The sequence below is a fragment of the Sapajus apella genome, unplaced genomic scaffold (genome assembly GCF_009761245.1).
Source record: "Sapajus apella isolate SASKATOON/1434 unplaced genomic scaffold, GSC_monkey_1.0 scaffold4, whole genome shotgun sequence".
NCBI classification, from domain to species: Eukaryota; Metazoa; Chordata; class Mammalia; order Primates; family Cebidae; genus Sapajus; species Sapajus apella.
In genome coordinates, this window is record NW_022436944.1 from 37,779,907 (window position 1) to 37,792,273 (window position 12,367).

Sequence of the window (12,367 nt, forward strand, 5' to 3'; positions counted from 1 at the left end):
CCTTCCTTCCTTCCTTCCTTCCTTCCTTCCTTCCTTCCTTCCTTCCTTCCTTCCTTCCTTCCTCCCTTTCTTTTGAGATGGAGTTTTGCTCTTGTTGCCCAGGCTGGAGTGCAGTGGCACCATCCAGGGTCACTGCAACCTCCGCCTCCCTGGCCCAAGTGATTCTCCTGCCTCAGCCTCCTGAGTGGCTGGGATTATAGGTGCACAGCACCGCACCCAGATATTTTTTTCTATTTTTGGTAGAGATGGGGTTTCACCATGTTGGCTAGGCTGGTCTGGAACTCCTGACCTCAGGTGACTCACCCACCTCAGCCTCCCAAAGTGCTGGGATTACAGGCATGAGGCACCACACCCGCCCTAGTCCCTTACTCTTTTACCAGCACTTTTGATGTGACCGAGTCTAAGCTTATCAACATTTCTACTCTAAGACGAACTAAATCCTTTAGCTTTTATTGGCCCCTCTTCCTTTTTCTATGCTATTGTTGACTGGGGTTTTGAATCCTTGTTTTTAAGCTTTCTAAGTTTAGGTACACTTTTAATTTTTCTTAAAAAGTCAGTTTAGATTCATTTACATTTATAAATTTTCAAAATTATCAGTCTCTTGTAATTAACTTTTCATTCTTCTGTATTGTTTCCTTCCCTTTCTTCCTTCTTCCCCCCTTCCTTCCTTCCTTCCTTCCTTCCTTCCTTCCTTCCTTCCTTCCTTCCTTCCTTCCTTCCTTCCTTTTTTAGGATAGATAGTCTTATAGCTCTTAGATTTTCTGAAATACCCCTATAATCATGACCCTCTGATACCTACTGGATGTGGATTTGCATCTCTCAGTCCCATCTCCCCATCTTCCTAATCGTGTTTTCCTCAAAATGATCCCTAGTCCTCTTGCATGGAAATCTGAAAATGTCTGTGGCTGGGCCCACTGCAGATCTCCTGGATCAGAACCTCCAGGGAGATGCAGGAGCCTGCACTTTAAACACACACCTCCAGCGATTCTGTTGCTCATCGAGGTTTGAGATCCACTCTCTAGTCTCCATGCGACTTCTCTGTGCTGCCTGTCCTCACCATTCTCTGGCAAGCTCCCCCAGACCCTCCTCACATGCTCTTTAAATTCTCTGGATTACTGTAACAGCGTCCGCTTTTGCCTGTTCAGCTGCAGCCACATTCACACAGCTCCTTGCCCACCCACAGCTCTTCCCAACGCTGGGTCATGCCCCATTCGCATCCCCATAGTGAGAGTCCTACATATCTTCTCCTTCCTGTAATTAAAGTACAAGGAGTTTTAACTTCTTGTGGGAGTGGAGAGGGAGTATGACTTGGTCTTAAGCTTTTTACTTCTTACCTGATTTTCGCCAGCTACTTTAAAACTCACTCTATCTACTCTTTAGACAGAATAGTATGACTTACAAAAGGAGAAGACAGATTACTCTTCAGCTTTTTAGTAAGACAAGGACTTTTTCAGTGGGCTAATGTTTCTTTGCTGAAAATAATTTGAAAAATGAGGTGGTTGCTTAACCTCTAACTCAAAGAAGTTCTTTATATACCACTGCTGTTATGAAGAACCGAGAAGACCTCCTGTGACCTGCTAAGAGTAGATTTCCTAGGTAGTACCAAGAGAATAATGCAATTTGCATCTTAGATATGTTATTGAATTTCTTTTGTTTTATATAAATAGACAGATTCAGTTCAAATGTATAATCTCATTCTCTCAGTTCAAATGTATAATCTCATTCTCTCTCTCCCCCTCCCTCCCCTTAGAACCGGTACCTATGCAATAGCCCTTACAATGTTCCGCCCGCAGAATAATTATTTTACACATATGACTATATCATGAGCTCATATTAAGGACTAGAACTTTTTTGGTCAGAAATAATGTATGGTGGTTAGAAAACCTTGGATCATTGGGCTCAGACACACCAAGATTAAAATCCGTCTTCACCACTTCCTCAGGAAAGTGCTGTATTCTCTGTCTGCATTTCTTAGATAGCATACGTGAAGTGCCTGGCAGGTTGCGTTGTGATTCCCTTTGTTGTGTATCCTTAGTCCTTGCCCTGTGCCTTACATGTCACAGGGAGACAGTGAAAGGTCAAGATGAGAACAAATAAAATCAATATATGCTTCAAATTAGTTGATTAGCAAAATCCACTCTGGTGGATTAGCAAAGATCAGTCATTTCTAAGTTAATAATACAGAAATGTTTAAAAGACCATCCTGACCAACATGGTGAAACCCCCTTTCTACTAAAAATACAAAAATTAGCTGGGCATGGTGGGGGCACACCTATAATCCCAGCTACTTGGGAGGCTGAGGCAGGAGAATTGCTTGAACCCAGGAGGCAGAAGTTGCAGTGAGCCAAGATCACAACCACTGCACCCTCATCTAGGTGACAGAGTGAGACTCTGTCTCAAAAAGAAAAAAACATGTTTTAAAAAAATGGATATGTTACGCAACAAATCAAATAAATAACAATGGGATTGATATTGATTATCTCAGTCACTTTTTTGGATTCTGAGTTTTTTATTTTTAACTTAGTATTTCCATTGTTCAATATATCACCTTTTTGCCTGTTTTTTTTTTTTTTTTAAGAGCTTCACTAATAAAACATTTTGCATGTCCTTGTTAACTTTTATTGGGCTAGAGATATTTTAAGAAGAGTAAGATAAGGGAGAATGGTGTCGTCTAATTTTTTTTAATAGACTTGTAGAATATGAGCTTTTTAGATAGCAGCCATGTAAGCAGCTACACTTGCTTCTTTAAATGTTTCCCCATTTATACCTTATTTATATCGTTTTTTATCCTCTCAATTCCATTTCGTCTTCAAGTCCCCAGTCCTTCTCAAGGCAGCCTGTTCTGTAACAGTCTCTGGCCCTAGGCTCATACCTTCTGAAGTTTCTGAAAGCTGTTTTCTTAAGACCTAGAGTAACTGTGTGTCTAAGTTCAGCATTCCCTTCTTCTGCTCTTCCAGATTTACATAATGTGAGTTGGAATTGAGCCCAGTATAGCAGTTCCTGTCGTTGCCGCATTACCTTATAGGTGATCAAATGTTCAGCAAGACACCATAAACAGTCTGTCCCTAGCAGAATGAGGCTTCCATGCAGATAGATACCTTGATGTTAGAAAAATCCTCCATTATTGTTGTTACACCTTGTGCCAGTTTTGAAATGCCATAAAAAAGCATTGTGACGAGCCCACGTCTAGTGAAGCAATTGTAATATGTGGTCCTGCGTTAACATCACTTCCATTTTTCCTCCCGGTTTCTTTTCCCATGCATCTTGTTGTCCTTGGAGTCATATTTCTTGTTTGTAGAGAGCTACACCCTGCCTCCCCATCTTGTGTCTCTTCCCTTTCCTATAATTCCAGTCATGGATTCCATTCTGCAAGACTCAGTGATACTTATCAGAATATGGTGCCTCCTGACTGCCAGAAACATAATGAATATTAATTATTCCTGTTTGGAGATCCAGAACTCTTGCCAAAGTCGAGTATTAAAACGTAGAAAAGCCAAGCCCATCAGTCTTATCATTAGGGCCCCAACCAGTGGATCTGAGTCATGCAGCACACTCTAGGGAGTCTCCCAGATGTGAAGAGTGAGGAAAGTATGTGTGTGGCATTGGGGCGGAGGGGGCTTATTCAGTTAACCAAGTTGGGTCGTTCTCGGGTACTGTCATCAGAAAAAGAGAAGATGGAGAAAAAGGGAGCAGTCTATGCTTTAGTTCCTTAGAGAGTGGAATGAATCTTATACTGTTCTTTCCCCAAACCAGTGAGGCGCTCATACCTTATTAGTATAACAGGAAGTAGGACCACAGCTCCTGTTAGGTAGTAAAAAGAAACACAGAAGTAAAAAGACTAAATTGGCCATTTATTGTATTTATCATATGTGCGTCAGCTTTTGCTTGATACTTAAAGACACTAGGGAATAAAGTTGTTGTCAATCACCATATAAAGAGTTGCTTTGAAATGGTGTTGCATAGAAAGGGAATTAGAAATGGGAATGGGTAGCTGAAGAGTAAAATTGTGCAAAAGAATGCAGAAAATGTCTTGTAAAATTTACGACAGTTCCAAATTATTTATAATAGCAAAAGTTTTCAAATAATGCACCGTCCTTCAGTAGGGACTGGTTAAATAAATGCTGGTTCATCTGCACAATGGAGTCTCTGTAGCTGTTACAGAAAAGAGTTGAGGAGGAGCTGTATACACTGACATGGAGTGATCTCCACTATGCAATTGGGTGAGAAAAAAAAGAAAACAACCAACATGCAGGACACTGTACATAGTATGCTACTTTTTTCTGTCAGGAAGATTATGAATAATATGTACACATGATTATATTTGCAAAGAGAAACAATACAATAAAAACCAATAAGAACATGTAAGGGGAAGAAGGATCAAGGTAGAGAAGACCATAAGGGAGGCAAGACTTACCTGAATTCACCTTGATAGGTAGTTTAACTTTGGAATCATGTAACATTTTGACATAATCCATAAAACAAGTTATATCCAAAAAGAGCACTACCCTCCACCACACACATGTAAAATGAGAAAAAAGAAACACATGAGCTAAACTGTACATTGTCAGTAACATAACCACAGAGAGAAAAGAATTATTCCAGCTGACCCTGGAACATCATATTTTTTGCTGAACATTCTCAATTACATATACCCTAAGGACAAAAAAATGTTAAGAATGTTTAAATTGGATTCAGCAGTCTTACTATTAAGTTATACTGGTGTGACTAGGAATTAAGAGTTTTCCACCTAATGGAAAAAAAGCATAAAAATTTGAAATTTATGTGAAAACCCTGTACACTAAATTTCAATCAGAGGATTTATAGATCTTGTGGAAATTATTTTGAATAGCAGTAGGGAATATTTATTTATGATATAAATTCTGGTGTGGAGTTGTAACATAAATGCAGGGTTAGAGTTCAGGGTCTGTCTCCACGCCCCTCCCTGTACTGTGGGCTTGGTCTCTGACCTCAGATTGACCCTTTCTGTGACAGGAAATACATTACATTCTTTCTCTCCCTGGTCTCCACTGTATCCTCAGTGGAGCTGAAATCCGCCTTCCTAGAGTCAAGTCTAGGTGCTGGTCCCTTTTTTCTGCTGCCTTGCAGCCTCCCATCTCTGAAGCTTGCTGAGCTTCCCTTCTCTAAAATAAGAATAACAATGATCATAGTGCCCTGCTTCCCTTCAAAACAATGAGAAACAATTGCTGCTGACTTCAAAGATGCCTTCTGCCTTGTTGATGCTGTAGGTTTTCAGTGTTTTGTCCCCATTATTACATTCTTAAATGGACATATCTAGGAATTTCACTGGAGATTGGAATCATTTTAGCTTTATCTAGAAAAATAAATATTTCCGGTTCATTACCACAGATTGGTTCATTACCACAGACGCAGGGGGTAATACACTTTGTCTTTTTTATTTCTTTCAGCCATGGAATTCCATGAACACTTGCACAGCATAGGCACCAAGGAAGGTTTGAAGGAAAGAAAACTACAAAAAGCAGTGGAGAGCTTTACCTGGAATATTACCATCTTAAAGGTATCTACAGAGTTGTTTCTGATGCTGGTGATTTTGCAGTCTTTTTCAGCATGCTTCTTCCTCTTAGTACAACATTTTCTGCACTATACATTATTAGCCACTGAGATTGTAGAATGGACACAGAAATCACAAGAACTCTGCCCTCCTACGGTCTCCAGGCACAACAGCTTGGCATTGTGGATCAGGTGAAGATCAGGGGAACTATGATTGCCACATTGTAGGTTCTGATAGAAAGACAAAGGACTTTGTCATTTTATCCTTGAGACATTCTAAAGTTCATAAATGCCAGTTGCTATATGTAAAACAGAAAATATTGATTACAGAGGAATGATTGGGAATTTAAAGATTCTAGTTACTCAAACTTTATTTAAGACTTTAAAGTATAATTATAGCTATAATGTTTATATGATCCCAGAAATAAATAGAAAAGAATTGTTTGGAGCATAATCAAAGGAAATACATAAAAGAATTACTATTGAAAGAAATAGTTCTTCAAGGGAAATGCCATGTCTATGCATATCTATCTTGGCATAACAGTTTTTTAAAATTAACTTTTAAATTTTTTATTATAAAATATTTTCATTATGAAAAATGTCAAAAGAGTAACAAAGGTAAACACAGTCCCATCAATTACTGTTGGCCTTTTGCTATGCATTCTCTCAGGCTGTTTTTATATTTTATATATAATATGACATAATTTTAAAAATAATGCTGTGTATGTACCTCAAAACTCTTTTGAGCTTTACCTCAATAGTTCTTCTCAGTGTTATTCACAGAGTGTAAATAAGAATAACACAGAAGTTCTTTCATTCCAGATCTTGGACAAGTAATAAATGTAAAATTACTCTCTGGTGTTTGCCTTCCAAACTTTATGCTCAGCTGAATTTGTAGGGAAGAAGGGAAGGCTTCCCCTTCGTCCTCTGAAGCTGCCCTGAAATGAACAGACAATTTACAGATTAGCAGGTGTAAAAAGGCCTACATATTATATTTATTTAAGGTGCAGAAGCATGGGGAATGGCAGGAGGATAATTACATAAGAACCCAGTGCGATCCTGATGCCTACAAACCCTTCTTCATGGTGGAGGGACATTGGGGGAAATGTGGCCATCTTGTAGGGGGTAGTAAATGAATTTCAGGGGAAACGAATGGGCCCAGGGCTTAGACAATGGGAGAGTAAATTATTCTCTTTGGGAATTGAATGGTCTGAGAATTAAAAATAGTTTGGGAGGAAGTTCTTCTGTGCTGTAGATGGGGTGTTTAATTCTCTTCCTTTGTGATGTGAACTTTACTCTTCTCTGGTTAATGAAATTTCAGAGAGAGAGATCAGAGGCATTTGTGGTCCTCCTTGATGGGTCCAGTTTCTAGTTAATAAGGGAACTTGAACAGCCTCATCTTTGGGAAGGAGAGGGCTGAGACAGGTGGGGGGTGTGGTCAGAGGAACCTGGAGCCTGCTTCTTGAGCTAAGTATGTCAAAGTGGCATCTTTTCAGGCATTGTTTTCTGAGCCCCAACAGATTCAAGACCGTAAAGACATTATCACAGCTGCCTTTTAAAATTTCCTCCTAACCCATCAAGTTAAAAGCTCCATCCCTGGAGCTGACAACAATTTTCAGATGTGATGTAATAAAAGGTATCTTTCAAAGCTAGTCACTACTTGCATTTTTCTCATGCTAAACCTCATTTAAAATCATTTTCTTGACTTCTTCAGACATTTCCTTTTTACACATGTACTTTCCATATATACCTATTTTGCTTAGAATTTAACTCTGTTTGTAGTTCTGTAAACAGCAGACATAAGAATTTACAATAAAAAAGGGATCTGGACTTACAATTTGCTGACTCACTCGTGGTCAGAGGTGAGGGGTATACTACAAATTTCCTGTAAACCTCAGGAAAATATAGCACAGCAGTTTAAGCCCTGTGGTAGAAACAAATGCTCACTTTGCTTTAATTTTATTAGAGGCAAATATAGACATAGGGACCAAACTTTGACCTGTCAAGTACCCTTGCCACTCTTGTGTGGTCCAGGAACCAGCAGCCTGTGCCTCACGTGGGAACTTGTTAGAAACTCGGAATCTCAAGTCCCATTCCAGTCCTGCTGAATCAGAACCTGCATTTTCACAAGATCCCCGGGTGACTCTTAGGCACATTGAAGTTTGAGAAGCACTGGGCCGAGAGCCACCAAAAATGGGATCCTGGTGCACATATTAATGAAAAACAGCTGACATAAAGCACTGTGCCATATTTTAGAAGTAATTGGACCAAATAGATACACTGAAGAAACCTACTTTCTTTTGAATTGTGTCCAGAAGAGAGAATTAACACCTCAGACTTATGTTCATATGGAAGTAAATGTATAGGATGGGGTAATAGGTCTTTTTTTAATTTCCAGGATAATATTTGCTACAGATGGTGTTTGAGGATGGTAGAACGTAAGTGAGGAATGAGGAAGAATTGGAGAGATCTGTGTGTCATTTTTGTAGAATGGAAGGGCTGTTTTCATTCCTGTATTTCACTGGCTTAAACTTTCTTTTGGAAGAATGAGTGCTCATAGGGAATCTTCAACTCATGTGAATTTAGGTCTGAGTTGAGCTACCAGTGTTTTCCTGGCAGGAGGGCATGAGGTCTGTTGAGTTCCTCCCATCACTTTTTCTGTGCTGTGAGCTTGGAGAGGTGGCAGCCCTCCAGGCAGAAGGCTGGCAGTAAACACACAGCAGGAGGCTCCCCGTGGCACAAATGCTTAGAGAGGGTTTCGGGTGACCCCGGAAATGCAGGGGGAAGGAGGTGAAGGAGGAAGCCAGGAAGACATGCTGAAGGATCTCTGAAGCAGGCCAAGGCTTGAGAATTACCTGGGATGCTTAAAAATGCCCTCTCCTAAGCTTCACCCCAGACTTCCCAGAACAGAATCTCCAGGCTTGGGACCCAGGAATCTGCTTATTTTACAAGTTTCTTGGAGGATTCTGAGGCACACTAAAAAAAACCTTATTACTCTTGACCTAGAATCAAAAGTGGCTTTCCTGATGCATCACCACAGTCATTTGAACCATAAGGAGGAGGGTGGCCAGCCCTCCCAGGAGCAGGGATGTAGTGCTAAAACCAGAACAGTCCCGGGCAAACTGGGACCATTGATCACCCTCAGAGGAGTTTCTGCCAATAAAAAAGTCCTTCATTGAAGGATGTCTGTCCCAGTTTTTTATGAATATTTGCTTGCTTTGTTTAGATTTTTTTTTTATTTTGAAGGTTCTTTTAAAATTCAGAAATGAACAAAGAAGAAATAAAGTCATCTATAAGTGCCACACCCAGAATTATCTATTAACATCTTGGCATACTTACTTCTGGTCATTTTTTTTCTTGAATAAAAAACAATTCATTTGTTGTTGTAATTCTATCTTTTTTTAAATAGAAAAATGTTTTTAAATGACCCTAGATTCTCCCTCTGAGAAATAACCATTATTAGACATAGGTGACCTTATTCCAGGAAGCTTTCTATATGAATATGTCTGGATGGATGGATCAGTATATATTTTATTGATTCTAAGTCATACTTTTTCTTCACATTTTCGATATCTTTGAAATTAGCATATATCTTATAGTCCATGGCGTCTTTGCATTATATCCTTGTTAAATTGGCAGTGATTCTTCTTTCTTAGTGCTACATAAAATACTGGTACATCTCACAAGCACTGGTGTCTTAAATATTATGAAATAAGGTATGTCAGTAGATAGAATTCTTTTTCTTCTTTTTTGAGATGGAGTCTCACTCTGTCACTCAGGCTAGAGTACAGTGATACAACCTCGGTTCACTGCAATCTCTGCCTCCTGGGTTCAAGTGATTCTTCTGCCTCAGCCTCCCAAATAGCTGAGACTATAAGCATGTGCCACCATTCCCGGCTAATTTTTGTATGTTTAGAAGAGACAGGGTTTCACCATCTTGGCCAGGCTCGTCTCAAACTCCTGACCTCATGTAATCTGCCCACTTCAGCCTCCCAAAGTGCTGGGATGACAGGCATGAGCCATTGTTCCTGGCTGATAGAATTCTAATACAATTGCTCTTTAAATTTTTGTTAAGTATAAATTTCATTTTACTTAATTTAGCAGAAGAAAACTAAACCGTAAAGACGCTAAATGAATTGGTGAGCAATTTCTACCGTAACAGAGATTTATTTCCATTTTCTCAAAGATCCCTTTGAGCTTAAGAAAAGGGATTATGAAAAATGTTAACAGAGGTCATTTTGTCATGTGTTTTGAAAGCTACATGTTTCAGCTATAAGTATTGTTGGTTGACCTGCTATCAAAGGTGACGATACGGGCTGGGTGCGGTGGCTCATACCTGTAATCCCAGCACTTTGGGAGGCCAAGGCACGTGGATCACCTGAGGAGTTTGAGACCAGCCTGGCCAACATGGCGAAACCCTGTCTCTCCTAAAAATACAAAAATTAGCTGGGCATGGTGGTGGGCACCTGTAATCTCAGCTACTAGAGAGGCTGAGGCAGGAGAATCGCTTGAACCCAGGAGGAATAGGTGGCAATAAGCTGAGATCATGCCACTGCACTCCAGCCTGGGTGACAAAGCGAGACTCTGTCTCAATTAAAAAAAAAAAGGAATATGACAATAAGAGCATTCTTTAATATTGGTAGATGGAGCATATTGTTATTCTTTTATTTTCCATGTTAAAAATATTTATATTTGGTCTCAAAACTATAATTGCCATGTCACTTGGATGAAGTCAAATATTTAAATTGGTTCACGGTCACCACCAGTCTGAGAAGTCACCCATGCTTTCCTGCAGCTCATGGGAATAGCAGGGAAAATAGATAAAGCCAGCAGGTGTCATTGCCAGGCTTCTTTTTTTTTTTTATTTTTAGTAGAGACGGGGTTTCACCATGTTGACCAGGATGGTCTCGATCTCTTGACCTCGTGACCCACCCGCCTCGGCCTCCCAAAGTGCTGGGATTACAGGCTTGAGCCACCCCAGCCGTCTCAGAGTTCGTAAAATGTCCTGTTTTAGGGTTTCTGCTGCAAACTGGGGAGAGGGTATAATCCATTCCCACAGGCCTCCAATTGCTTCTTTGATTTAGAAGCCAACTTTCAAACCTCACTCCCAGTAGATAGTCAGCATCATCCTTTTTGTGTGTCAACTCTGAGACATAATGTATGTGAAATAAAATTCACCAATTTTGAGCACACAATCCTAAGAGTTTTGACAAATGCATATAAAGGCATACCTTGGAGACTGCTTGTTCAGTTCCAGACCATGGCAATGAAGCAAATATCACAAAGTGAGTCACATGATTTTTTTGGTTTTCCAGTAGATATAAAAGTTATATTTACACTATAATATAGACTATTAAGTATACAGTAGCATTATGTCTAAAAAACAATGTATATAGCTTAATTTAAAAATACTTTATAGCTAAAAAATGCTAATAATCATCTAGGCCCTCAGTGAGTTATAATCCTTTTGCTGATGGAGGGTCTCACCTCCATGTTAATGGGAGATGACTGATTAGGGTGGTGGTTGCTGAAGGCTGTGGTGGCTTGTGGCAATTTCTTAAAATAAGACAATGTAGCTTGCTACATTGATAGACTCTTCCTTTCATCACAGATTTCTCTGTAGCATGCAATGCCGTTCAGTAGCATTTTACCCACAGTAGAACTTCTTTGAAAATTAGTCTTCTCAAACCCTGCAATTCCTTTATCAACTAAGTGTATGTAATATTCTAAATCCTTTGCTGTAATTACACCAATGTTCACAGCATCTTCACCAGGAGTAGATTCTATCTCAAAAAACCAGTTTCTTTGCCCATTCATAAGAAGGAACTCCTTATGCATTACAGTTTTATGATGAGATTGCAGCAATTCAGTCACCTCTTCAGGCTCTGTTTCTAATTCCAGTTCTCTAGCTATTTTCATCCCATCTGCAGTTACTTTCCCCACTGAGGTCGTGAACCCCTCCAAGTCATCCATGAGGGTTGGGATCAACTTCCCCCAAAATCAGCTTTTTTCTAAACTCCCTTTAATGTTGATATTCTGACCTCCTCCTGTTAGTGTTGATATTCTTGACCTCCTCCCATAATCAAGAATGTTATTAATGGCATCTAGAATGGTGAATCCTTTCTAGAAGGTCTTCAATTTACTTTACCCAGATTCATCAGAGGAATCACTTTCTGTGGTAGCTGTAGCCTTATTAAATGTATTTCTTAAATAATAAGACTTGAAAGTCAAAATTACTCTTTGATACATGGGCTACAGAATGGCTATTGTATTAGTAGACATGTAAACAATATTAATCTCCTTGTGCATCCCTATCAGAGCGCTTAGGTGACCAGGTACATTGTTGGTAAGGAGTCATATTGTGAAAAGAATCTTTTTTACTGAGCAGTAGGTCCCAACTGAGGGCTTAAAATATTCAAGGACCCATGCTGTAAACACATATGTTGTCTTCTAGGCTTTATTGTTCTATTTATAGGGCACAGGCAGAGTAAATTTAGCATAATTCTTAAGGGCCCTAAGATTTTCAGAATGGTCAATGAGCATCGGCCACTACTTAGTACCACCAGCTGCATTATTCCCTAACAAGAAAATCAGCCTGTCCTTTGAACCCTTGAAGCCAAGCCTTGACTTCTCCTTTTGAGCCATGAAGGTTCTAGATGGCATCTTCTTTTATAAGAAGGCTATTTCATCTACACTGAAAATCTGCTATTTAGTGTAGCCACCTTTGTCAATAATCTTGGCTAAATCTTCTGGGTAACTCACTGCACCTTCTGCATCAGCACTTGCTGCTTCGCATTGCACTTTGATGTGATGGAGATGGCTTATTTCCCTAAACCTT

At 39.6% G+C, this 12,367-nt stretch overlaps 1 protein-coding gene across 2 annotated transcripts in view; it reads left to right on the forward strand.

Annotated features, from left to right (window-relative positions):
- Nucleotides 1-12,367, forward strand: part of PLCL2 (phospholipase C like 2) — a 196,343-nt gene that overhangs the window by 168,276 nt on the left and 15,700 nt on the right. The window contains exons 5-6 of one of the 2 annotated variants that reach the window (XR_004265229.1): nt 5,427-5,536; nt 11,141-11,243. Coding sequence is in view for 1 of the 2 variants with exons in the window: in XM_032267352.1 (XP_032123243.1) it covers nt 5,427-5,536 (110 nt within the window). In the remaining variant the exon portion in view is untranslated. The remainder of the gene's footprint in view (nt 1-5,426; nt 5,537-11,140; nt 11,244-12,367) is intronic. The other variant, XM_032267352.1, reaches the window with a different exon arrangement.